This window comes from Nerophis ophidion, linkage group LG02 (genome assembly GCF_033978795.1).
Source record: "Nerophis ophidion isolate RoL-2023_Sa linkage group LG02, RoL_Noph_v1.0, whole genome shotgun sequence".
NCBI classification, from domain to species: domain Eukaryota; kingdom Metazoa; phylum Chordata; class Actinopteri; order Syngnathiformes; family Syngnathidae; genus Nerophis; species Nerophis ophidion.
In genome coordinates, this window is record NC_084612.1 from 48437171 (window position 1) to 48462764 (window position 25594).

The 25594-nt window shown below is 41.6% G+C and overlaps 1 protein-coding gene and 1 long non-coding RNA gene across 2 annotated transcripts in view; one reads left to right on the forward strand and one right to left on the reverse strand.

Annotated features, from left to right (window-relative positions):
• LOC133541841 (uncharacterized) lies at positions 1-7972 on the reverse strand. The gene is made up of 3 exons (XR_009803984.1): positions 7485-7972; positions 711-835; positions 1-654 (listed from the first exon to the last, which is right to left on the reverse strand). It is a non-coding gene; the product is annotated as an uncharacterized LOC133541841 (long non-coding RNA).
• Positions 7470-25594, forward strand: part of nudt3b (nudix (nucleoside diphosphate linked moiety X)-type motif 3b) — a 27415-nt gene continuing 9290 nt past the window's right edge. The window contains exons 1-2 of the mRNA XM_061885478.1: positions 7470-7795; positions 12070-12180. Of these exons, the coding sequence (XP_061741462.1) occupies positions 7697-7795; positions 12070-12180 (210 nt within the window). The 5' untranslated portion in view covers positions 7470-7696. The remainder of the gene's footprint in view (positions 7796-12069; positions 12181-25594) is intronic.

Consider the following 25594-nt stretch of genomic DNA (forward strand, 5'->3'; position numbering starts at 1 on the left):
CCCTGCAACCTCCGAAAAGGAGAAGCAGTAGAAAATGGATGGATGGATGGATGGATGGAGTTATTTCATTTATTTATTTTTTTCAACTCACTTTTTGGGTGCGTTATTCCAAAAGGGTACACACACCCTGTATTTCTTTATGTTTTAATTGGTATTGCAGTTTTATTTGTAATTTTAATGTCAATTAATGCATTGTAATCTTACTAACTATTTGTGTACTTTTTGTCCCCCCCAATAATGTTAAAATGCTAGACATTTTTTTTAGGCGAGAGAAACAATTCAAACTGGTCATGTCACTGCTGCCAAAGCATGGAAATCTGGCGCCGCCTTAGGAAATGTTTACAAAAAAACACAACCAAAATAAGATTATAGCCAATATTTTAGAACAATTCCCAACAAAAGAGAAGTATTTGTGCAAATAAAATAATTTTGGTTTACATGTTATTGTTTACTATAACTGATACCAGTAATTGGTTACGTTGTGTGATAATTGCGTCCTCGCAGTCCTGTTGTCAGACACGGCACAGGAGCCCAGCATGCAGGTTTTAACAAGGTGTGAATAAACATAGGTTTTTAACAAAAGTTTCTCTCCTGAAGGACGCGACTTTTCAGCCGTGTCCGTATCCTCTCTGCCCTCCTGCTCCCGGCCGCTCACTGTTAAAGACAACAGATGATTAGATTAACAGGAGCAGCCTGTGAAATCTAATCACCTGCCAGCTGTGTCTCGCCGTCAGCACTGCCACACCCCGTCTGATGGGGCTCTGTCCTCAGCACCATGGACAGAGGTGGTGACATTTGCTCCTGCAGGCAGCACTGGCCACATCTCCCTCTACACCTTGATTTAAAAAAAGAAAAGGAAAAAAAAGTAATAAATACAAATTCACTATAATCACTAGCCAGTCTTTTGAACGGGTTCTTTGAAAGGAGCCATACATCCCATCTCTACCATTAATGCTGATTGTACTGAGCAGCCACGACACATATGTGTACTGCATCCTACTTCCTGTTTTCTGGTCATTGTCACATTTCGCTGATAACAATTTGTGGTGGAATCTCAACCAAAAACACAACCCTTCCCCCCCAAAAAAATTGTAAGACTTAATTATTTACCAAGATGTGCAGAGAAATTGTTTTTTTATGTTTTGTTTTGAAAAAGCAGGGAATATAATATTTTGTTGTTGTTGTTGTTGTTGTTTTACTGAACAACAAACATACATGTATAATTCACACAAAAGTCAAGGCTCGTCCAACATCAAGGAAATAAAAACAAATACGGACAGAGTAACAATACCCAAAAATATGGAAACAAGAAGAATATAAAATAAAAACTAAAAAGAGACAAAAAGGGCTACCTAAATCACTTTAAATGTTTTGAACAGAGATGTCAATTTAAGGGTTTCTGAACTCATGGAGAGGAGCCAGATGAGGTGGTTCGGGCATTTGGTCAAGATCAATCAATCAATCAATGTTTACTTATATAGCCCTAAATCACTAGTGTCTCAAAGGGCTGCCACTCGAACGCCTCCCTAGAGAGGTACATATAGGCACGTCCGCCACGGCGAAGACCCAGAACACGTTGGGAAGACTATCTCTCCCGGCTGGCCTGGAGCCGCCTCGGGATCCCCCGGGAAAAGCTGGACGAAGTGGCTGGGGAGAGGGAAGTCTGGGCTTCTCTACTTAGGCTGCTGCCCCCGCGACCTGACCTCGGACAAGCGGACAAAGATGGATGGATGGATGGATGTAACTCTTAATCATTCTCCAAGATCTGATTATTAATTGTAGCCCTTAAGCCAAATAGGAACTGAAAGCCTTACTTTCATAAACCAGCATCTATGTAAAAAAAAAATGTTCCCAATTTTTTTGCCTATTTTACAATTTTTTTCAAAAACACCTACTTTTATCTCTTCTATAGAGAATGGGGACATTTCCACACCCTTGTTTCTCAGCCAATCTCTGATCTCCTACCAAAAAACTTGTACATTATCACATTCCACATACAGATGATTGACAGCTCCACACATATAACAGCCATCAACCTCCATCCATCCATTCATTTTCTACCGCTTGTCCCTTTTGAGGTCCATCAACCTACATTTAACTTTCAAAAAAATCCTTGGAAGAGTACATTCCATTAATAGTTTTACATTGCATTTCTTTAATTTTGGGAAGATTTGGGTATGTAATACATATCGTCCTTGTTTTCCTTAGCTCAACTTTTGTAAACTCGTTAGTTTTAGTATAGTCTTTATTTTGAAGAAACAATGCACATGAAGCTCAAATACTATTTTGTACCAGATTATAGCTAAATAGCTAATTTCCATCTGCAGTACGTAAATGAAAGGAATACAAAAATTATGCAATAACATCATACTACAGCATGTCATCAAAACAAAGAAAAGTCATAAAATTCCCTTTCATTGATAAATACTTAATGTACAATACAACCACCTCTCCTTTACTTCATAACAAAGACAATCCATGCTCTTATTCACATTTGTAATCATTTGTAAAGACAACCGTGAGTTTAAAAGACACACCTCACAATTTACAACAAAATGCTCTCATGGATAAATATAATACACATTAAGTTGATGTATCAAACATAGTGCCCACCTTAGTGACTGTGTGAGCAGCTTTGATTGCTCCAAAGCCACTTTTTAACTTCAATTGTTAGACTTTTCAAGTTTGTTGTGAGATCGTTCCATTCCTTTATGGCTTCATGAAAAAGGCTGATTGTGGAAAAATATGTTTTACATCTGGGTACACTGTACTGCCCCCTGGTGGAGGCTCCTGTGCTTCTAGTTGTCACAGCAGATGTAAACTGGACAAAGTGCTTAAATGGCGCTGGTGCATTGTTATTTAGGATTTGATGGGCCTTCAGGATATATTGTGTGGAGAGGCGCAGCCGATGGGCCGACGGCGGGGCAGGGCACGCTTCAGCCCTGCCCAGGATGACGGCAAGGAGGCGGAGAATGCGGCTGAGCGGAGAGGCGGTGCCAGGAGCGACGCCGCCACAATCGAATTCAGGTGCGTGGCACACACACCAGGAAACGATTAACATTTCTCCTGACACAGTATAAAAAGGGAGAAGGAGGAAAGATCGAGGAGGAAGGAGTTGGAGAGCCTGCAGGAGGTGATGGACAGGAAGACCGATCAAAGAGCGACAGAGAGCAAGCAATAATAGAGGACGAGGATGACGACGGCTGAAAGAGCTATCGTGAGCGATCAGTGGAAAGGAGCAGCTGCAAAGCAATCCGACCCACACTAAAGCTTGGTTATTGAAAAATAAACTAGAGTCAAACCTGCTCAAGAGCAAAAATGTCCTTCCTTGATGGTCCTGGGAACCCACACGACAGCAAGCAACTGTCAAAATAGTCTATGACAGTGTTTTTCAACCTTTGTCGAGCCAAGGCACAATTGTTTTTATTGAAAAAATGCGGAGGCACACCACCAGCAAAAGCATTAAAACATTAATCTCAGTAAAAAGTCATTGTCGCAATTGTTGGATATGACTTTAAACCATCACCAAGCATGCACACTGTAGCTCTTGTCTCAAAGTAGGTGTACTGTCACCACCTGTCACATCACGCCGTGACTTATTTTGAGTTTTTTTGTGTTTTCCTGTGTGTAGTGTTTTAGTTCTTGTCTTGCGTTCCTATTTTGTGGACTTTTCCTGTTTTGTTGGTATTTTCCTGTAGCAGTTTCATGTCTTTGTTGGGCGATATTTCCCGCATCTAGTTTGTTTTAAGCAATCAAGAATATTTCATTTGTTTTTCTCTTTCTTATTGGGGACATTGTTGATTGTCACCTCATGTTCGGATGTACATTGTGGACGCCGTCTCTGCTCCACAGTAAGTCTTTGCTGTCGTCCAGCATTCTGTTTTTGTTTACTTTGTAGCCAGTTCAGTTTTAGTTTCGTTCCCTAAGCCAGTGTTTTTCAACCTTTTTTGAGCCACGGCACATTTTTTTCATTGAAGAAATCCAGAGGCACACCACCGGCGGAAATCGTTAAAAAAATAAAACACAGTAGCTGATATTGACGGTAAAAAGTCATTGTCGCAATGGTTGGATATGACTTTAAACTATAACCAAGCATGCATCACTATCGCTCTTGTCTCAAAGTAGGTGTACTGTCACCACCTGTCACATCACGGTGTGACTTATTTTGAGTTTTTTTGTGTTTTCCTGTGTTTAGTGTTTACTTCTTGTCTTGCCCTCCTATTTGGTTGACTTTCCCTGTTTTGTTGGTATTTTCCTGGAGCAGTTTCATGTTTTGGACACTCGGGTGAAGAGAGGGGCGGAGCTTTCTACCGATCACCACCTGGTGGTGAGTTGGCTGCGATGGTGGGGGAGGATGCCGGACAGACCTGGGAGGCCCAAACGCATTGTGAGGGTCTGCTGGGAACGTTGGGCAGAGTCTCCTGTCAGACAAAGTTTCAATTCCCACCTCCGGAAGAACTTTGAACATGTCACGAGGGAGGTGCTGGACATTGAGTCCGAGTGGACCATGTTCCGCACCTCTATTGTCGAGGCGGCAGATCGGAGCTGTGGCCGCAAGGTAGTTGGTGCCTGTCGGGGCGGCAATCCTAAAACCCCTTGGTGGACACCAGCGGTGAGGGATGCCGTCAAGCTGAGGAAGGAGTCCTATCGGGTCCTTTTGGCTCATAGGACTACGGAGGCAGTGGACAGGTACCGACAGGCCAAGCGGTGTGCAGCTTCAGCGGTCGCGGAGGCAAAAACTCGGACATGGGAAGAGTTCGGGGAAGCCATGGAAAACGACTTCCGGACGGCTTCGAAGCGATTCTGAACCACCGTCCGCCGCCTCAGGAAGGGGAAGCAGTGCACTATCAACACCGTGTATGGTGCGGATGGTGTTCTGCTGACCTCGACTGCGGATGTTGTGGATAGGTGGAAGGAATACTTCGAAGACCTCCTCAATCCCACCAACACGTCTTCCTATGAGGAAGCAGTGCCTGGAGAATCTGTGGTGGACTCTCCTATTTCTGGGGCTGAGGTCACTGAGGTAGTTAAAAAGCTCCTCGGTGGCAAGGCCCCAGGGGTGGACGAGATCCGTCCGGAGTTCCTTAAGGCTCTGGATGCTGTGGGGCTGTCTTGGTTGACAAGACTTTGCAGCATCGCGTGGACATCGGGGGCGGTACCTCTGGATTGGCAGACCGGGGTGGTGGTTCCTCTCTTTAAGAAGGGGGACCGGAGGGTGTGTTCCAACTATCGTGGGATCACACTCCTCAGCCTTCCCGGTAAGGTTTATTCAGGTGTACTGGAGAGGAAGCTACGTCGGATAGTCGAACCTCGGATTCAGGAGGAACAGTGTGGTTTTCGTCCTGGTCGTGGAACTGTGGACCAGCTCTATACTCTCGGCAGGGTTCTTGAGGGTGCATGGGAGTTTGCCCGACCAGTCTACATGTGCTTTGTGGACTTGGAGAAGGCATTCGACCGTGTCCCTCGGGAAGTCCTGTGGGGAGTGCTCAGAGAGTATGGGGTATCGGACTGTCTTATTGTGGCGGTCCGTTCCCTGTACGATCAGTGCCAGAGCTTGGTTCGCATTGCCGGCAGGAAGTCGAACACATTTCCAGTGAGGGTTGGACTCCGCCAAGGCTGTCCTTTGTCACCCATTCTGTTCATAACTTTTATGGACAGAATTTCCAGGCGCAGTCAAGGCGTTGAGGGGTTCCGGTTTGGTAGCCGCAGGATTAGGTCTCTGCTTTTTGCAGATGATGTGGTCCTGATGGCTTCATCTGACCGGGATCTTCAGCTCTCGCTGGATCAGTTCGCAGCCGAGTGTGAAGCGACCGGAATGAGAATCAGCACCTCCAAGTCCGAGTCCATGGTTCTCGCCCGGAAAAGGGTGGAGTGCCATCTCCGGGTTGGGGAGGAGACCCTGCCCCAAGTGGAGGAGTTCAAGTACCTAGGAGTCTTGTTCACGAGTGAGAGAAGAGTGGATCGTGAGATCGACAGGCGGATCGGTGCGGCGTCTTCAGTAATGCGGACGTTGTACCGATCCGTTGTGGTGAAGAAGGAGCTGAGCCGGAAGGCAAAGCTCTCAATTTACCGGTCGATCTACGTTCCCATCCTCACCTATGGTCATGAGCTTTGGGTCATGACCGAAAGGATAAGATCACGGGTACAAGCGGCCGAAATGAGTTTCCTCCGCCGTGTGGCGGGGCTCTCCCTTAGAGATAGGGTGAGAAGCTCTGCCATCCGGGAGGGACTCAAAGTAAAGCCGCTGCTCCTTCACATCGAGAGGAGCCAGATGAGGTGGTTCGGGCATCTGGTCAGGATGCCACCCGAACGCCTCCCTAGGGAGGTGTTTAGGGCACGTCCAACCGGTAGGAGGCCACGGGGAAGACCCAGGACACGTCGGGAAGACTATGTCTCCCGGCTGGCCTGGGAACGCCTCGGGATCCCCCGGGAAGAGCTAGACGAAGTGGCTGGGGAGAGGGAAGTCTGGGTTTCCCTGCTTAGGCTGTTGCCCCAGCGACCCGACCTCGGATAAGCGGAAGATGATGGATGGATGGATGGATGGAGTTTCATGTCTTCCTTTGAGCGATATTTCCCCACATCTACTTTGTTTTAAGCAAACAAGATTATTTCAGTTGTTTTTTCCTTCTTAGTGGGGACATTGTTGATTGTCATGTCATGTTCGGATGTACATTGTGGACGCCGTCTCCGCTCCACAGTAAGTCTTTGCTGTCGTCCATCATTCGGTTTTTGTTTACTTTCTAGCCAGTTCAGTTTTAGTTTTGTTCCCTAAGCTTCAATACCTTTTCTTAGGGGCACTCACCTTTTGTTTATTTTTGGTTTTAACATTAGATACCTGTTCACCTGCCTCCCGCTGTAATCTGCATGTTGTGATCACGACAAACCATGTTCCAACATCTACAAACCAAATAGCTACCGGCTCCCATTTACTGATATGGAAGAGTATTACACAGTTACTCTGCCGAGCTCTCGACAGCACAGACACTCAACAACGGCACGTTATTTGTAGATTATAATTACTTGTTTGCAAAAAATATTTTGACCCCTAATAGGTGAAATTAGATAATCTCCAACGGCGCCGTGGGACAGTGGTTTAAAAACACTGGTCTATGAGCTAAAATATTATTTCACTAAAACTGCCCTCATATATTTCTTGAAACATTTTTCATCACAGAAATGAAAGCAGTAAATAATAATAGTTTTTATCACCATATATGTCGCTGTCCATTACCTGCGGTACTGAAAGTGATTAATCAAAACAACATCTTAATGATCGATACAAGATGGCTGTTGTGCAAATTATATTGTTGAATTTATATTTTTGTGTTTAACAAACAAGTGTCTGTTGCAAATGGATGGGAAGAAAAAAAGTGTCAGTTTCCTTCACCGGCGCACTCCGGTCCCCTGCCATTCACCGCCCCTATTCCCGAACACGGCCTACGTGACTTTCCCTACGCTGGCGGAGCTAATAGAGCTTCACTTACGTCGTGAGCGCAGTGGCTCCTTGTAATGGCGACCGTGCCGCGGATGCGCCCAAGCTCTCTCTCTGTGAAAATGGAGCGAAGAAGAAGTTATTTCCACTGATTTGCCAAGGAGGAGGACTTCTCCGCGCCCCCGCTGACGTGCTCGACTTCGCCGCTGCTTTTTAGTGTTGTTGTTGGGGGGAACGTCTGCGCCTCCCAACCTCCGCCCCGCGATGATGAAGCTCAAGTCCAACCAGACCCGAACGTACGACGGGGACGGCTACAAGAAGCGGGCTGCCTGCCTGTGTTTCCGGAGCGAATTGGAGGAGCAGGTGAGTCCGGGGATGTGTCGGTCCTGGTAGGCCGCGTTAGCATCTGCGCTAACTTTAAATGAACATATTCAACAACACAGCTATGAGGTTTGTCCAATATAATTCCCGCCACTCATTTATATCTTAGTTAGTCGTATTAAACGCCATACGTCATTGTCTATTTTCATCATTTTTTTCTCTTATGTAAGCTAACGTGGCTAGCACGGGCTTTTATAGCCCGCTTGGACCGGTCATTAGCCGCCGTTAGCCGCTAAGCTAATGCTAAGCTAATGCTAACCAGCTGTCCGCCTACCGACAACGACAACCCCTAACCTGGGCTGCTGTTAGAAGGGTCTTGGTGTCATTTTGGGTAGCACATGTTAGTTAACTGTCTTATTATCCAATCGTGTTTTCAGTGTACATTCAACACATTTAAAAAAATATACAATATAATGCAGCTCAGATAGGCTCCGGCACCCCCCGCGACCCCAAAAGGGACAAGCGGTAAGAAATGGATGGATAATTTATCATCATCTTTATGCGGATGATACGCAAATATATGTCCCTTTTAAAAAAGAAAACTGACACGATTTTTAAAATAATTTTAACATTGTTTTGAGGACATAAAAGCATGTAAACTTTCCAAACTTAAACTAGAATAAGGCTGAAATTATTTTATTTTACTCAAAAGTCAAACAGTGAGAAGGGACTTTGTGTCATTTTGGGTAGCAAATGTCTAATTATCCCAATCCTGCTTTCAGTCTACATCCTACCCATTCAACACGTGAAAAAAATATATAATATATCGTCTTTATGCAGATTCCACGCAAATCTATGTCCTTTTAAAAAAAGAAAAGTGACACGAGTTTTAAAATCACTTTTAAATTGTCTTGAGGACATAAAAGCATGTAAACTTTCTGAACTTAAATGAGAACAAGATGAAAATTATTGTATTTGAATAAAAAGTCAAACAGTGAAAAGGGACTTTGGTGTCATTTTAGGTAGCGAATGTTAGGTAACTGTTGAATTATCCCAATCCTGATTTCAGTCTACATCCTGCCCATTCAACACATTTAAAAAATATATAATATATCATCTTTATGTGGATGTTATGCAAATATATGTCCCTTTTAAAAAAGAAAAGTGACAAGTTTTAAAATCACTTTTAAATTGTCTTGAGGACATAAAAGCATGCAAACTTTCCTAACTTAAATGACAACAAGGCGGAAATTGTTTCATTTGATTAAAAAGTCAAACAGTAAGAAGGGACTTGGTGTCATTTTGGGTAGCAAATGTTAGTTAACTGTCTAATTATCCCAATCCTGCTATCAGTCTACATCCTGCACATTCAACACATTACCAAAATATATATTATATCGTCTTAATGCGGATTACATGCAAATCTATGTCCCTTTAAAAAAATAAAAGTGACACGAGTTTTAAAATCATTTTTAAATTGTCTTGAGGACATAAAAGCATGTAAACTTTCCAAACCTAAATGAGAACAAGGCGGAAATTATTGTATTTGACTAAAAAGTCAAAAAGGATGCCTTATTTACAACCCACAGTCAGAAATCTTGGATTTAGAAAAATTCCAACACCAACCTTTTCAACTCATTCAGATCATTCAGATATTTTATCATTCTCCCAAAAATTCCCACTTTTCACAAAATTCTAAAATTTGGGGGAAATTCCCAATGTAATCAATGGGTATTCTTCAAATTTCCACAATTTTCATCTGATTCAAAGTCTTCCAAATTCAAAATATTCATCCTGTTCAGGAATTGTGTGCTCGACTTCAACAATTCATCTAGTCACTTACGAGACATTGTTTATTTACTGTTGCACGTTATTGTGTGAATGCTCCAAAGCTTTCACACATATGGTTTTCTACGCCAAAATGCATATACAGTTGTGATCAAAAATATTCAACTCCCACACAATTTTGGTGTTTTAGCAAGTTGGACATTTATTCCGTATTTAGTTTATAGTCATAGACAAATGCAACTTGAATTACAACATTATATTTTCTAACATACCAAACAGTGTCATTTCTCTTAATATCTCATTGACAAAATTATTCAACCCCTTGAGGATCATAACTCTTAAGAACAGAATTTGAATAAGGTCTTTTCAATCAGGTGTTGTAAACACCTGTATATGTGATTAGATAGATAGTACTTTATTAGATTAGAACCATAACAAGCAACAATTATACTGATTGAAAAAGACTGTGACGTTCAGCTTCTTGTAGATGATCAGTGGTGTATTTGCAACATGGTGAAGTTCAGGGAGTGGTCAAAGAAGTCAAGAGAGGAGGTAATTTCTCTTCATAAAAAAGGATATGGATATAAGAAAATGGATATGGATATAAGAAAATAGCAAAGACATTACACATTCCAAAAGACACAGTTGGGAGCATAATTCGCAAGTTTAAAGCTAATGGCACAGTGGAAACACTACCTGGGCGTGGTAGAAAGAGGATGCTGTGTGCAACTGCTGTCCGGTATTTGAAGCGTACAGTGGTGAAAAACCTCAGGGTAACAGCTGAGGAACTAAAACAGGACATTGCAGAGGGGGGAACGCAGGTTTCGTCCCAGACAATAAGGCGCGCACTACGAGATGAAGGTCTCTATGCCAGAACTCCCAGGCGCACCCCACTTCTGACTACCAAGCACAAGAAAAATAGACTCCAGTATGCCAAAAATCACCTGGACAAACCCCAAAGCTTTTTGGGAAACCGTTCTATGGAGTGATGAGACCAAACTGTAACTCTGTTGGCCTATGAATCAACGTTATATCTGGAGGAGAAAAATTAAGCTTACAAAGAGAAGAACACATTACCTACTGTTAAGCATGGTGGGGGTCAATCATGCTCTGGGGCTGTTTCTCTGCCTCAGGGACCAGAAATCTCCAACACGTTCAAGGCATTATGAATTCTATTTCCTACCAGGATATATTAGCTGCAAATGTCATGAAGTCAGTGACAAAGCTGAGGCTTGGGAGACGTTAGACATTCCAACAGGACAACAATCCCAAGCATACCTCCAAATCAACATCAGAGTGGTTTCAGAAGAAGGGCTGGAAGACTCTGGAGTGGCCTTCACAGTTGCCAGACCTAAATCCTATAGAAAACCTGTGGTGGGACTTGAAGAAGGCAGTTGCAGCACGCAAGCCCAACAATATGAATGAACTGGAGGCCTTTGCCCAAGAGGAATGGGCTAAAATACCTGTAGATCGTTGCAAGAAGCTTGTGTCCGGTTATGTATCACGTTTGAAGGATGTAATTAGTGCCGAAGGGTGTTCTACTAAGTACTAAAGATGCATGTAACTAGGGGGTTGAATAATTTTGTCAATGAGATATTAAGAAAAATGTCCTTTTTTGGTATTTTGTAAAATACAGTGTTACAATTTAAGTTGCAATTGTCTATTTGACACATCTTTATTTGATATGATTATAAACAAAATACGGAATAAATGTCCAAATTGCTAAATCACCAAAATTGTGTGGGGGTTGAATCATTTTGATCACAACTGTATTTAGTCAACTGAAAAAATTCCCGGGTTTCCCGTAATCCCATAATACCATTTCTCAAATCAATATGTTACTTCTTCGATATTTGTCGACCGATGTGAAAAATTCCAACACCAACCATTTCAACTCATTTAGACCAATTAAGTATTTTAACATTTTAAAAAAAAATTGCCACTTTTCGCAAATTTTGGGGGGAAATTCTTCAAAGTTCCACAACTCCCACCATTTTCATCTGATTCAAAGTAACCAACTTCAAAATATTCAGCTTGTTCAGGAATTGTGTGCTCAACAATTCTAAAACAAATTCCAAAATTTCAGTTCAACTTCAGCATTGGAGCATTCACACCTAATTCCTTCAGGAATTGCCTCAACTAGTCACTTAATAGACGTTTATTTACTGTTACACGTTATTACTTATTAAAACGATGCGTCCTGGCTGTTGAAACGACTACTAATGGCCACCAGTGTATAAAAGCTGACAGGCGGTTCTGAAATGTGAAGTCCAGGCACATGCAACAAAACCACCATAAAGTTATCACGAGGAGGGAAAATATATTAGTATGGCCAGCTCCAAGTTTAGAGACTTAATCCAGCCAAATTCTCCACATAGAGATTTGCAAATTGACAATGCCACGTATTATGTCCCAGTTTTTGTGTGCAGCATAACTCCCCGTAGGTATGCCTGGACAACAATCCTGGCATAGTGTGAACACGCCGCATCAATCGGGACCATTAAGTTGTTATTTGGGATGCTTTGCAGGTGCTGCTGGTGAGCAGCAGCAGACATCCCGACAAGTGGATCGTTCCCGGAGGGGGCATGGAACCCGAGGAGGAGCCCAACGTCGCCGCTGCCCGGGAAGTGTGCGAAGAGGTGCGTTTCACTGTTGGACATCTTGTTCATCACTTTTCAGTCGTTTGGTTAAACTGTCCTCCCTCTCGTTTCCAAAACGTTTGTTGTTTGGCTTTTGCACCGGGCCAAATACCGTGATCTTAAAATGCAGTTTCAACAAGTGCACCCCCTGTTTGTGAGCCTAGCAACATGTCGGCGCTGCCGTTATCCTCACCGTGTTACACAGCAGTGTTCAGATAGTGGAGAGGTCACCGGGCTCGAGCTCGGCCTATATCCACAGGATATTCAAATGAAGGAACGTGACAAGCTCAAACAAATACTCCACAGCGGAACTTGGAAAAGATCAAACACAATCCACAACGGTAAGTCAGTTGACCTCGGATTTGTTTTGATTTCAAAACATAAATCCATTCTAGGCTTAAACCGTCACCGTCATATTTCTTTTATTACCCGTGAAGGCAGTGTTTTAAGTTACTCTTTAACACACACTAAAAACTTAACTCTACCCCTACAACAGGGGTTGGCAACCCAAAATGTTGAAAGTGTCACATTGGACCAAAAATACAAAAAAACAATCTTGTCTGGAGCCGCAAAAAATTAAAAGCCTTCTATATTTGTGTTTTAATAAAGGCAACACATGATGTTGTGTATATTAGCCTACTATCAAAATGACTTTACAAGTCTTATGTAAGTGTTATAACAAAGGCAACACGTGATGTAAGTGTCTATATTAGCTATCTTAGCCTACTATTAAAATGACTTTAGAAGTCTTATATAAGTGTTATAATGAAGACAACACATGATGTGTCTGTATTAGCTGTATTACCCTACTATCAAAATGACTTAAAAAGTATAATGAAGGCAACACGTGATGTGTCTATATTAGTTATATTAGCCTACTATCAAAATTACTTTAAAAGTCTTATATAAGTGTTATAATGAAAACAACACATGATGTGTCTATATTAGCCTACTATCAAAATGACTTTAAAAGTCTTATAAAGGGGTTATAATTAAGGCAACACATGATTTAAGTGTCTATATTAGCCTAGTATTGAAATTACTTTTAAAGTCTTATATAAGTGTTATAATGAAGACGACATGTGCTGTGTCTAAATTAGCTATATTAGCCTACTATCAAAATTTTTTACAAGTCTTATATAAGTGTTATAATGAAGACAACACATGATGTAAGCGTCTGTGTTAGCTATATTAGCCTACTATCAAATTGACTTTAGAAGTCTTATATAAATGTTCTGATAAAGACCACATGATGTGTCTATATTAGTTATTTTAGCCTACGATCAAAATGACTTTAAAAGTCTTATATAAATGTTCTAATGAAGGCAACAAATACTAATGTAAGGTTCTAAATTGCTATATGAGCCTACAATCAAAATGACGTAAAAAGTCTTATATAAATGTTATAATGAAGTAGGGCTGGGCGATATGGTCTTTTTTTAATATATCGATATTTGTAGGCCATATCGCGCAATACACGATATATATCTCGATATGTTGCCTTAGCCTTGAATTAACACTTGATACATATAATCACAGCAGTATGATGATTCTGTGTCCGCATTAAAACATTCTTGCTCATACTACATTAATATATGCTCATTTTAAACTTTCATACAGAGAAGGAAATCACAAAAAAGTCAATTGTCTAAAAATGTATTTATTAAACAGTTAATAAGCAGTGGCACAAACATTCATGTCATTTCCAAAACAGAACGTGCAAGATTTTCAAAGACATTTAAAAACACGCTTTTAGTCCACTTTTGTGCAGGATGTTACTAAGATGACATATCAAAACACTAAATTAAAGTACACTTTTTGTACAAAACGCCACTACAATAGTTTAAAACAAATAAAGTGCACTTTTGTGCATGAGTTTGTGGGCGTGTGGCACCGAATGGAGATGTTGCACTCTTCATTCTCTAGCAGGTGACTTTTCAAATTATGCTACATATTAGCAGTAATGCTACTTTTGGTAGCAACGCTTTAGCACCACACTTAACAAATTACGGTGGTCAGTTTGACATATTCCCACTTGAAGCCAAACTACCGCCAGACGATAGACCCCCTGCTGTTTTTCTTGGGAATTATAAATGTTTATGCCTGGCTCACCGTCCACGTAGCGGCAACCCCTGGTATAGCCTGTCTAAATGCTACATTTTACTTTCATTGGTGTTTTACAACAAGACAGTAGGTGACATTTTGTTCATTATTTCTATGTTGACATTGAATAGTTGAATCATTTTGAATCGTAAACAACATGACTGCAAGATATTTGTTAGTTCATGCTATAGATCCTAAATGGCTATTCACATAAAGAAAGTTAGCTAATAGAATAAACATTGTTTTTACTCTTTATGATTTTTGCATTTGAAGCAGTTAGAAGTGGAGAGGGAGTCGTAGGGACATAAATTGACTACAAAATCCAAGGCAGAATCCACTAAAGCAGAAACAAAAAGGAGGGTTTTGAGGCCCTTATCCCCCCCACCTGGCCGGCCAGAGCCACAGCTTATTTTCAGTCGTTTTCATGAAGTTCAAATCACATGCTTGACAAGCTTTGGGCTGTTCAAACTTTGCTTCTGCGCACATGACTGTACTCGGAGAAGGGCTGCAAATAAACAGTTGTGCGGCTCCATGGAAATCAATATCCCTCCTCCGGGACACTCACCCATCATTTCATTCAACTATTTCTGGAGGGTACATGCCGTTCACGCCATTGGGATATCGAACAAAGAGCGGTGGCACGGTAGACACTGAATCCTCACCCGGCTGTCAGTTGTTGGCAGCTTGCTGAACATAAAAAGCCCATTATCCGTGCCAGCGCAGTGGCCAAGGCTGATATCATCTCTCCCTGCCTGGCTCCTTCTTTCTGGTGGTTTTTGTTTCGCATCAAACAATGCAATTGTCAGATATAAACGTCTAGTTGTTTGTTGCACAAGGAAACTTAAATTTGACATACAAAACCCAAAACCAGTGAAGTTGTCACGTTGTGTAATTCGTAAAAATAAAAACAGAATACAATAATTTGCAAATCCTTTTCAACTTATATTCAATTGAATAGACTGAAAAGACAAGATACTTCAAGTTTGAACTGGAAAACGTTATATTTAGCAAGTATTAGCTCATTTGGAATTTGATGCCTGCAAAATGTTTCAAAAAAGCTGGCACAAGTGGCAAGAAAGACTGAGAAAGTTGAGGAATGTTCATCAAACACTTATTTGGAACATCCCACTGGTCAACAGGCTAATTGGGAACAGGTGGGTGCTATGATTGGGTATAAAAGCAGTGTCCATAAAATGTTCAGTCATTCACAAACTAGGATGGGGTGTGGGTCACCACTTTTTCAACAAATGCGAAAGAAAATTGTCCAACGGTTTAAGAACAACATTTCTCAACCAGCTATTGCAAGGAATTAAGGGATTTTACCATCTATGCGCTGTGGTATCATCAAAAGGTTCAGAGAATCTGGAGAAATCACTGTGTAAGCCATGATATTACAAACTTTAGATCCCTCAGGCAGTTCTGCATCAAAAAGCGGCATCAGTGTGTAAAAGATATCACCACATAGGCTCAGGAACACTTCAGAAAACCCCTGTACGTTACTACAGTTGATCGCTGCATCTGTAAGTGCAAGTTAAAACTCTACTATGCAAAGCCAAAGCCATTCATCAACAACACCCAGAAATGCTTTGTTTTGCCCTAAGATGGACTGATGCAAAGTGGAAAAGTTTTCTGTGGTCTGATAAGTCCACATTTCAAATTGTTTTTGGAAACTGTGGACGTCGTGTCCTCCGGAACGAAGAGAACAAAAACCATCCGGATTGTTCTACGCGCAAAGTGTAAAAGGCAGCATGTGTGATGTTATGGGGGTGTATTAGTGGCCAAGGCATGGGTAACTTACAAATCTGTGAAGGCATCATTAATGCTGAAAGGTACATACAGGTTTTGGAGCAACATATGTAGCCATCCAAGCAACGCTATCATGGACGCCCCTGCTTTTTTCAGCAGGACAAATGCCAAGCTACACGTTACAACAGCGTGGCTTCATAGTAAAAGAGTGCAGGTACTAGACTGGGCTGCCTGTAGTCCAGGCCTGTCTCCAGTTGAAAATGTGTAGTGCAATATGAAGGCTAAAATATGAGAAGGGAGACTGTCGAGCAACTTAAGCTGCACATCATGCAAGAATGGGAAAGAATTCCATTTAAAAAATGTATATTTTCAGTTCCCAAACCTTTACTGAGTGTTGTTAAAAGGAAAGACCATGTAACACAGTGGTAAAAATGCCTTTTTTGCAATGTGTTGCTGCCATTAAAGTCTTAAGTTAATGATTATTTGCAAAAAAAAATGAAGTTTCTCAGTGTGAACATGAAGTATTTTGTCTTTGCAGTCTTTTCAATTGAATATAGGTTCTGCTAGTTGTCTTTATTTACCATTTACACAACGTGACAACTTCACTGTTTTTTTTGTAATTTGACTTAAAGGGAGACAATTGCTAATCCTCATACCTTGCAAACTTGACTCATGATTATTAGATTGAAATAGACTCCTATCAGTCTCTTTATGCACACCCTGACCTCGCGGAGACACGCCTTACATAACAACAACAAAAAATGTTGCATCTTCTGGGACAAAGGCAAGTTGTCCTTATCAGCTCCACATAATTAGGCGCCGCATACGCGAAGCACGCAGGTGGACTTTTGGTCCCTAACTTCATCCCATTCATGCGGCAGTTGGCCCCCTTTTGCCTTCCCACATGATCTTGCTGGAAGCCTGAAGGGTGCAATACTGACGCCAAGGTCCTGAGAGTGGAGTCAACAGTTATTTATAGACTGTAACTGGAAGATGAAGAAGACGCAGCAAAGAAGCCAGCTAAGTGTCTCCACAGCTGAGGTTGACCTAACATTCACCTTGACATCCACCCTTACGATAGCGTTGTTTTTTTTAGAAAAGTGTTAAAAGTTGTGTTTTTGTTGATGTAATCTTGATTCATTACAGTGGAACATATTTAGTTGAGCTTTCCAAATGTGTTACAAACCTATTTTAATGAGGAACTAAGTATTAAGTATGAAACAAACTGTAGTCCTATATCGGCATGTGCAGGTTAGCCATGAGGGCTTATTTGTTTATTTACTGTAAATTCCGGACTGTAAGCTGCTTCTTTATCCCCATGTTTTAAAACCCTGCGGCTTATAAAACGGTGCAGCTAATTTATGGATTTTTCTTCGTTGACGGCCATAACGCAAATAGTTTTCATTAAACACTTGCAAAGACATTGAAATGGTGGGTTATTGTGTTTGCTACGTCGCCATCTTTTAGACGAATATGCTCACTATAGGTTAGGGCTGGGCGATATGGCCTTTTATTAATATCTCAATATTTTTAGGCCATGTCACGATACACAATATACAAACCCCATTTCCATATGAGTTGGGAAATTGTGTTAGATGTAAATATAAACGGAATACTATGATTTGCAAATCATTTTCAACCCATATTCAGCTGAATACGCTACAAAGACAACATATTTGATGTTCAAACTGATAAACATTTTTTTTTTGCAAATAATCATTAACTTTATAATTTGGTGCCAGCAACACGTGACAAAGAAGTTGGGAAATGTGGCAATAAATACTGATAAAGTTGAGAAATACTCATCAAACACTTATTTGGAACATCCGACAGGTGTGCAGGCTAATTGGGAATAGGTGGTTGCCATGATTGGGTATAAAAGCAGCTTCCATTAAATGTTAAGTAATTCACAAACAAGGATGGGGCAAGGGTCACCAATTTGTAAAGAAATTGTCGAACAGTTTTAGAACAACATGTCCCCGCGAGCTATTGCAAGGAATTTAGTGATTTTACCATCATCATCAAAAGGTTCAGAGAATCTGGAGAAATCACTGCACGTAAGCGATGAAATTACGGACTTTTGATCCCTCAGGCGGTACTGCATCAAAAACCGACATCAGTGTGTAAAGGATATCACCACATGAGCTCAGGAACACATCATAAAACCACTGTCAGTAACTACAGTTGGTTGCTACATCTGTAAGTGCAAGTTAAAACTCTGCTATGCAAAGCAACCCGTTTTGCTTGAACGGCTCTCAAAGAGAACCGGTCCTACTGTTCACTTGGACATCTACACACTACACCAAAAGGAATACAGAGATGGCGTAAACAATGCACGCACTTCCCACTACTCCTCCGTCATACAATCCGGTAGCAACAACCCCAAGATACTCTTCTCTACCGTAACCCAACTCCTCAAACCCATGGACACCACCACCACCTCATTCACCACAAAGCAAATGTGTAGATTTTTTATCATTTTTTCAATCAAAAATCAACACCATCCACTCCTAACTGGCCGCTTCTCTCCCACCTCCTCCCCTACCCTTGATCAGGCCCCCCTTTACTCTCCAACCACCCACTCACCTTCTTCTCCGAAATCACCACAACTGACCTATCCTCCATTACTTCTGGTATGAAAGCCTCCACCTGCATCCTGGACCCAATCCCATCCACTTTAGTCATAGCCTGCCTCCCCTCACTCTCACCTCTCATTACCACTATAATTAACTCCTCCCTATCTACTGGTTCTATCCCTCCTGCCCTCATGCTGGCTGCCATCACCCCCATTCTCAAGAAACCCTGTCTCAACCCCAACTCCCCCAACAACTACAGGCCCATCTCCAACCTCCGCCTCCTGTCTAAAATTCTCGAACGTGCAGTTGCCTCCCAAATAAAATCCCACATTCACCACAATAACCAATACGAAACGTTCCCATCCGGCTTCCCTCCTCAAGGTCACCAACGACATCCTCCTCTCCGCCGACTTTGGTTCCCTCTCCATCCTCATCCTCCTCGACATCAGTGCTGCCTTCGACACCATCAACCACTCCATCCTCCTATCACACCTCCACTCCTCCCTTTGTTTATCCGGCACTGCCCTCTCCTGGATGAAATCCTACCTCTCTGACCGTCAGGATTTCCTCTCAACCAACAATTGCACCTCCTCCACTGCCCCAGTCACCCACGGCGTTCCCCAGGGCTCAGTCCTTAGCCTCCTACTCTTCACCATCTACTTCCTACCCCTAGGTCAGATCCTCCGCCACCACGGCCTTCAATTTCACTGCTATGCTGACGACACACATTTATACCTTTCCACCACGACGATCACCACAGCCACACACTCCACCCTCACCACCTGCCTCACAGACATAAAAACCTGGATGCAAAAAAACTTTCTAAAACTCAACTGCAACAAATATGAAATAATCATCATTGGCCCCGGCTCCCTCACTCGCTCCACTCGGGACTTTTCATTAAACATCGACGGCTCCCTTGTCACTACCTCCACCCACATCCGCAATCTAGGTCTAATTTTCGACCCTACCCTCTCATTCCTCCCCCACGTAAACCACACCACCCAAACTGCATTCTTCCACCTCAGAAACATTGCCCGTTTCCGGCCCTCCCTCACATCCTCTGCTGCCGAAACCCTCATCTACGCCTTCATCTCATCCCGGCTAGACTACTGCAACAGCATCCTCTACGGCATCACCTCCAAAACCCTCAATAAACTGCAATATGTCCAGAACTCCGCTGCCCGCCTGCTCACCGGAACCCGCTCCAGAGAGCACATCCCACCTGTTCTTTATGATCTCCACTGGCTGCCTGTCAAATACAGAATCACCTTTTAAAATACTCCTCACCACCTACAAGGCACTCCATAACCTGGCTCCACCCTACATCTCTGACCTCCTCCAGCCACATGTCCCGTCCCGTTCCCTGAGGTCTAGAGTGCCAGCCTCCTGGAGGTCCCCAAGACCAGGCGCCGAACCTGGGGCGACAGGGCCTTCTCTGTGGCTGCCTCCTCTCTCTGGAACGCTCTCCCCAGGCACATCAGAGATGCCCCCTCCCTCCCTACCTTCAAAACCACCCTAAAAACTCACCTCTTCACACTAGCCATTCCAAACTGACCCTGCCTTTAGTGTTTCTTTATTCTTTTTCTTTTCTTGCTTGCTTATCTTAGTTTTCTTTTCTAATAAAGTTGTTTTCATCCTCCCACAGACTTTGGGTATTTAGAAAAGCGCTATATAAATCCCAGGTGTTCTGTGGTCTGACGAGTCCACATTTCAAATTTATATTTGGAAACTGTGGACGTGGTGTCCTTCGGAACGAAGAGGAAAATAACTATCCGGATTGTTGTAGACGCAAAGTTAAAAAGCTATCATCTGTGATGGTATGGGGGTGCATTAGTGCCTAAGACAGGGGTGTCAAACGTACGGCCCGCGGGCCAGATCAGGCCCGTGAACAGGTTTTATCCGGCCCACGTGATGAATTTACCCCAAAAGAATAGTTTTTACCTTCAATCCCAGAAAGGCTGTGACTTTAAAAGTTTAATCATGGCTTTGTAGATACACTGAGACAAAGTATATGCTCATTTTGTTTCTCAAACTGCACCAATTGCCTCAGAATTTTCAACAAACTAGAAGTGTTTTGTCCAGAAGATTATCCGTGATTTGTACACTTTCAGAATGTGCTTGTTCTATTTTTGGCCAAAGTAAAACAAAGAAAACAACCTGGAGTTGTCTTTATTTTTAAGTTATCATGCCATGATTTTACCCTTACGGCCCACTTGGGAATAGATTTTCCTCCATGCGGCCCCTGAGCTAAAATTAGTTTGACACCCCTGGCTTAAGGCATGGGTAACTTACACATCTGTGAAGGCACCATTAATGCTGAATGGTCCATACAGGTTTTGGCGCAACATATGTTGTCATCCAAGCAACATTATCATGGATGCCCCTGCTTATTTCAGCAAGACAATGCCAAGCCACATGTTACAACAGCGTGGTTTCGTAGTAAGAGTGTGGGTACTTTCCAGCAGTCCAGACCTGTCTCACATTGAAAATGTGTGGCGCATTATGAAGCGTAAAATACGACAGCGGAGACCCCGGACTGTTGAACGACTGAAGCTCTACATAAAACAAGAATGGGAAAGATGTCCACTTTCAAAGCTTCAACAATTAGTTTCCTCAGTTCCCAAACATTTATTGAGTGTTGTTGAAAGAAAAGGTGATGTAACACAGTGGTGAACATGTCCTTTCCCAACTACTTTGGCACGTGTTGCAGCCATGAAATTCTAAGTTAATTATTATTTGCAAAAAAAAAATAAAGTTTATGAGTTCGAACAGCAAATATCTTGTCTTTGTAGTGCATTCAATTGAATATGGGTTAAAAAGGATTTGCTAATCATTGTATTCCGTTTATATTTACATCCAACACAATTTCCCAACTCATATGTAAACAGTGTTTGTATTTAGCACTGATGGACCTAATAATACAAAGAGCTCCTTGATAAGTTTCCCAGGAAGTGGGTCAAGTAAACATGTTGTTTGTTTTATTCCATTTACCCGTAACAATTCTTCTAATGTTGTTTCATCAAAAAGAGAGAAACTATTTTGGAGGGCAGTATCCGCCGTATATACAGTCGTATCTGTGTTAATAGAAACCAGTTGTAGCTGGGACGCATTGTCTTTAATCTCCTTTCTAATTAGTTACATTTTCATATTAAAGAAGTGAAGTGAAGTGAATTATATTTATATAGCGCTTTTCTCTAGTGACTCAAAGTGCTTTACAGTGAGAAATTCATAAAGACATCTGCAGAGTGGGTGGAGCTACTGGAAGGAGTCCCTTGTTCGGTTAGCGATGCTACTGTACTAAACAAAAATTTAAGATCATTTTTATTAAGGCGGATGAGATTTGAGTAATATTTAGCTTTAGCTAAGGTAAGCATGCGTTTATTAGTTATTAAACTATCACTCCATGCTTGATGGAAAACCTCAAGTTTAGTCGCGCGCCATTTCCGTTCCAGCTTTCCACATGATAATTTATGAGCTCTAGTTTCTTCTGTAAACCATGGGGTACGCCTTTTTGGAGCCTTTTTTTAACTTCAGCGGTGCTATACTATCAATGGTTTCGTGCAGGGCGTAGTTTAAGTTGTTAGTGAGGTTATCAATAGAGCCCACATACTTTGGGAATGGTGCCATTACCAAGGGCAGTAGGCCAGCAAGAGTCGTCGTTGTGGCAGCATTAATGTTGCTGCTGCTGTAGCAGTTATTATTATTATTATTAGCTTGCCGAACATGAGTTTGAACTTCAAATTTTATAAGGTAATGATAGGACATTACTTTATTACACGGGAGTATCATAACTTTGGAAACGGTGATACCCCTGACAAGCACTAGGTCAATCGTATTACCGTTGCGATGCATGGGTTCATTTATTTTTTGTGTAAGACTACAGCTATCAATTATAGTCTGTAGCACCACGCACGGTGGGTCCGTTTGGAAACAATTAAGGTATGTAAATAAAGGTTTACAAAATCTTGCTGCGTAAATAACTTATTTCACTAAGTATATATCTGCGGATTATAGTCTGGTACGTACAATAAATGAAAAAATGTGTTTTAATTTAAAAGTTTTTTGGGTGGCGCACATATACCGGTGTGCTCTCTAGTCTAGAAAATATATACTTAGCTTGCCTAAGTGACGCCGTGGGGGTCCTTGAGCACAGGAGAGCAGATGTTGTTCTTGAAGTGCACAAATATTCTCCGAGATAAAGCAGCAGTGATTCAACATTTGCATGCAATCTGATAATGTGTACTTAATATATAGATGCCCTCTTAAAAAATAATACTAAAGGTGTCGTATTTCAGCTTGTGTTGTTATTGTTGGATTCAGAAGAAATCACACAAATTATGACACTCTTTTTAACTTTTATTGCCAATCCTGTGCCAAGGACAAACATTCCTTCTCAAGAACGCACATCTGTACATATTTGTCTATCACATAACACTTTGTCATTCTCTGTCACTCACTGTATGTTCACAAACATGGTAACTCTGAACATCAATATCACATGAACATAATCATCAGCAGGTAGTTAAAATAGTTATTTAAAAGTTGTCTTTATTTTCAACTACATAGGTTGCGCATTGTCGAATAGCTTGTAAGTTCGCCTGTCCTCCTGTCGCTCTTCGTTCAGGGGTTGCAAAGTCCATCTTCACAAAGACTCAGTCAAAGTGAGGGCACATAAATAAGAGCGGCCACAGAAAGAGGTCAGGAAGTGTTTTAAAGATAATCTAAGCAACATTTGTACCAAAGAACCACCATGACATGTTATGTAGACCACATAAAAATGTGTTTCGCATGTAGAAAAAAATTATAATATGACCCCTTTAGAGCAGTGTTTTTCATCCTTTTTTGAGCCCAAGCACATTTTTTTCATTAAAAAATCCTGAGGCACATCACCAGCGGAAATCATTAAAAAATGTAACTCAGTAGCCGATATTGACAGTAAAAAGTGGTTGTCGCAATTGTTGGACGTGCCTTTAAAGCATAACCAAGCATGCATGACTATAGCTCTTGTCTCAAAGTAGGTGTACTGTCACCACCTGTCACATCACACCCTGACTTATTTGGACTTTTGGACCTGTGTGTAGTATTTTACTTCTTGTCTTGCGCTCCTATTTATTTTAATTTTCCTGTTTTGTTGGTGTTTTCCTGTAGCTGCTTCATGTAGGGCTGCAACTAACAACTGAATTGATCATCGATTATTACTTCGATTAATCTATTAATAATCAGATAAAAGAAACAAACTACATTTCTATCCTTTCCAGTATTTTATTGAAAAAGAAAAACCGCATACTGGCACCATGTTCTTTCAACTTTCCAAATAAAATAAGGCAAATATTACAAAACATTTTTTTTTATAAAGTGCCCCATTGTCCTGCACAATAGCAATAATTTTGCTCGGGAGAATTTCAAACTTGGCTAGTACTTATTCCAACCACTCTGGATGCTGAATGTCTTCTTCTAGTGGCGTGGTCGTAAGGCAGATTGACTTCATGTTCCATTCTTCTCCAATGTAATGGAATGTATTGCCAAGGTAGGCTACACTTGTCCACTCATCAGTACTGAGAGCAATTTCCTCTGGGTGGCTTTTATGTCAGTCTACACTGCTTGGAATGTCTGCTCGTACGTCCTATCCATCAGTTTGGTAAAATGGGTACTCGAGGGAAGAGTGTAACCAGGGTTGAGGATGTGAATTATTTGTCTAAAACCTTCATCTTCCACCATTGATAGTAGCCTCATGTCAGTTAGCAACATATTCAGGATAGCATCAGTCAATGCAGGCGCTTGCTTTGGTGCGCACACCTTCTTTTGTACCAAATCGCTAATGCTGGCTTGTTTCTTTCTGAAATGAGAGAAACCATATAATGAGCGTACATAGTATCATCATTTACATGTAACTTAATACACACCTTGTTGATTTAATTAATAATTTCTGACGTAAAAGGCAAATACGCCACCACATAAAAAAAACAGCTAAATTAAATAAATGGACATTGGGGTTGCAGCGTACAATAATAAAACACAAATGCAACTCATCAGATGAGAACTGGGTCAGATATTGTACACGTTTCTGTTGTGAATAATAAAGGATTCATTTTAGGCTGCCACTGAATAATGATAGCATGAAATATTCCAGCACCTTCGTAACGTTTAGTTATACTAAATCGTCACTCAAATCTAAATAGATTTATACAGCTACATTGATCCATTATGAAACCAACCTGAGATATTTCTGTCTGTTATGTTTATTTTGAATTTGGTAACCGTGTGTTTTCTCTCAAAATGGGGTCAAATCTACCGCAGACACATTATCAGCCCCGCGTTGCAAGAAAGGGATAACGTTAACGTTACTCAGAAAAAAGAGCTGCCGTGCTGAACTAATGAATGCCTGTTGCGACTCATAACAACACAGAAAATGAAGTCGTCGCACTCTCCAAAACTTTCCTAACACTCTCAAAGTGAATACACAACAGTTGCTGCAGCGCTGCCTTACAAAAAAATCTCCCCGTTAACAAAAGTTCATAGTTGGAGCATTGGACTGTTTATGACCAAAGACGGACACAACGGATCAATTTATCCGGACTCTGGATTTAAAGAAAGTTACGTACCGTGAGTTCTTCCCTTTATCCATGGCTCCATGTCTCCTCTTCAGGTGCTCCTGAAGCAATGTTGTCTTTCCGTGCCACGCAAGATCCGTGCTGCACATTTTGCAGGAAACTGTCTTCTTTGAAGTTTTTAAAGTAAAGTGTTCCGATACTTTGGATGACTTAGGTCGTACACTTTTCTCCATTGAAGCATTAACCTCAAGATGTTTCTCCGCTGAACTATCGGTACTGCTTTCCTCGCCATTTTTCGAATGTTTCCAGGCAAAGGATACGGCGTGGTCACGCGAGCTGCACATGACACATATTTGGCTGGCTTACTGCCACCTCATGAGCCGTAGCCGCAGCGCATGCGCATAACATAGATCCAACGAATCGATGACTAAATTA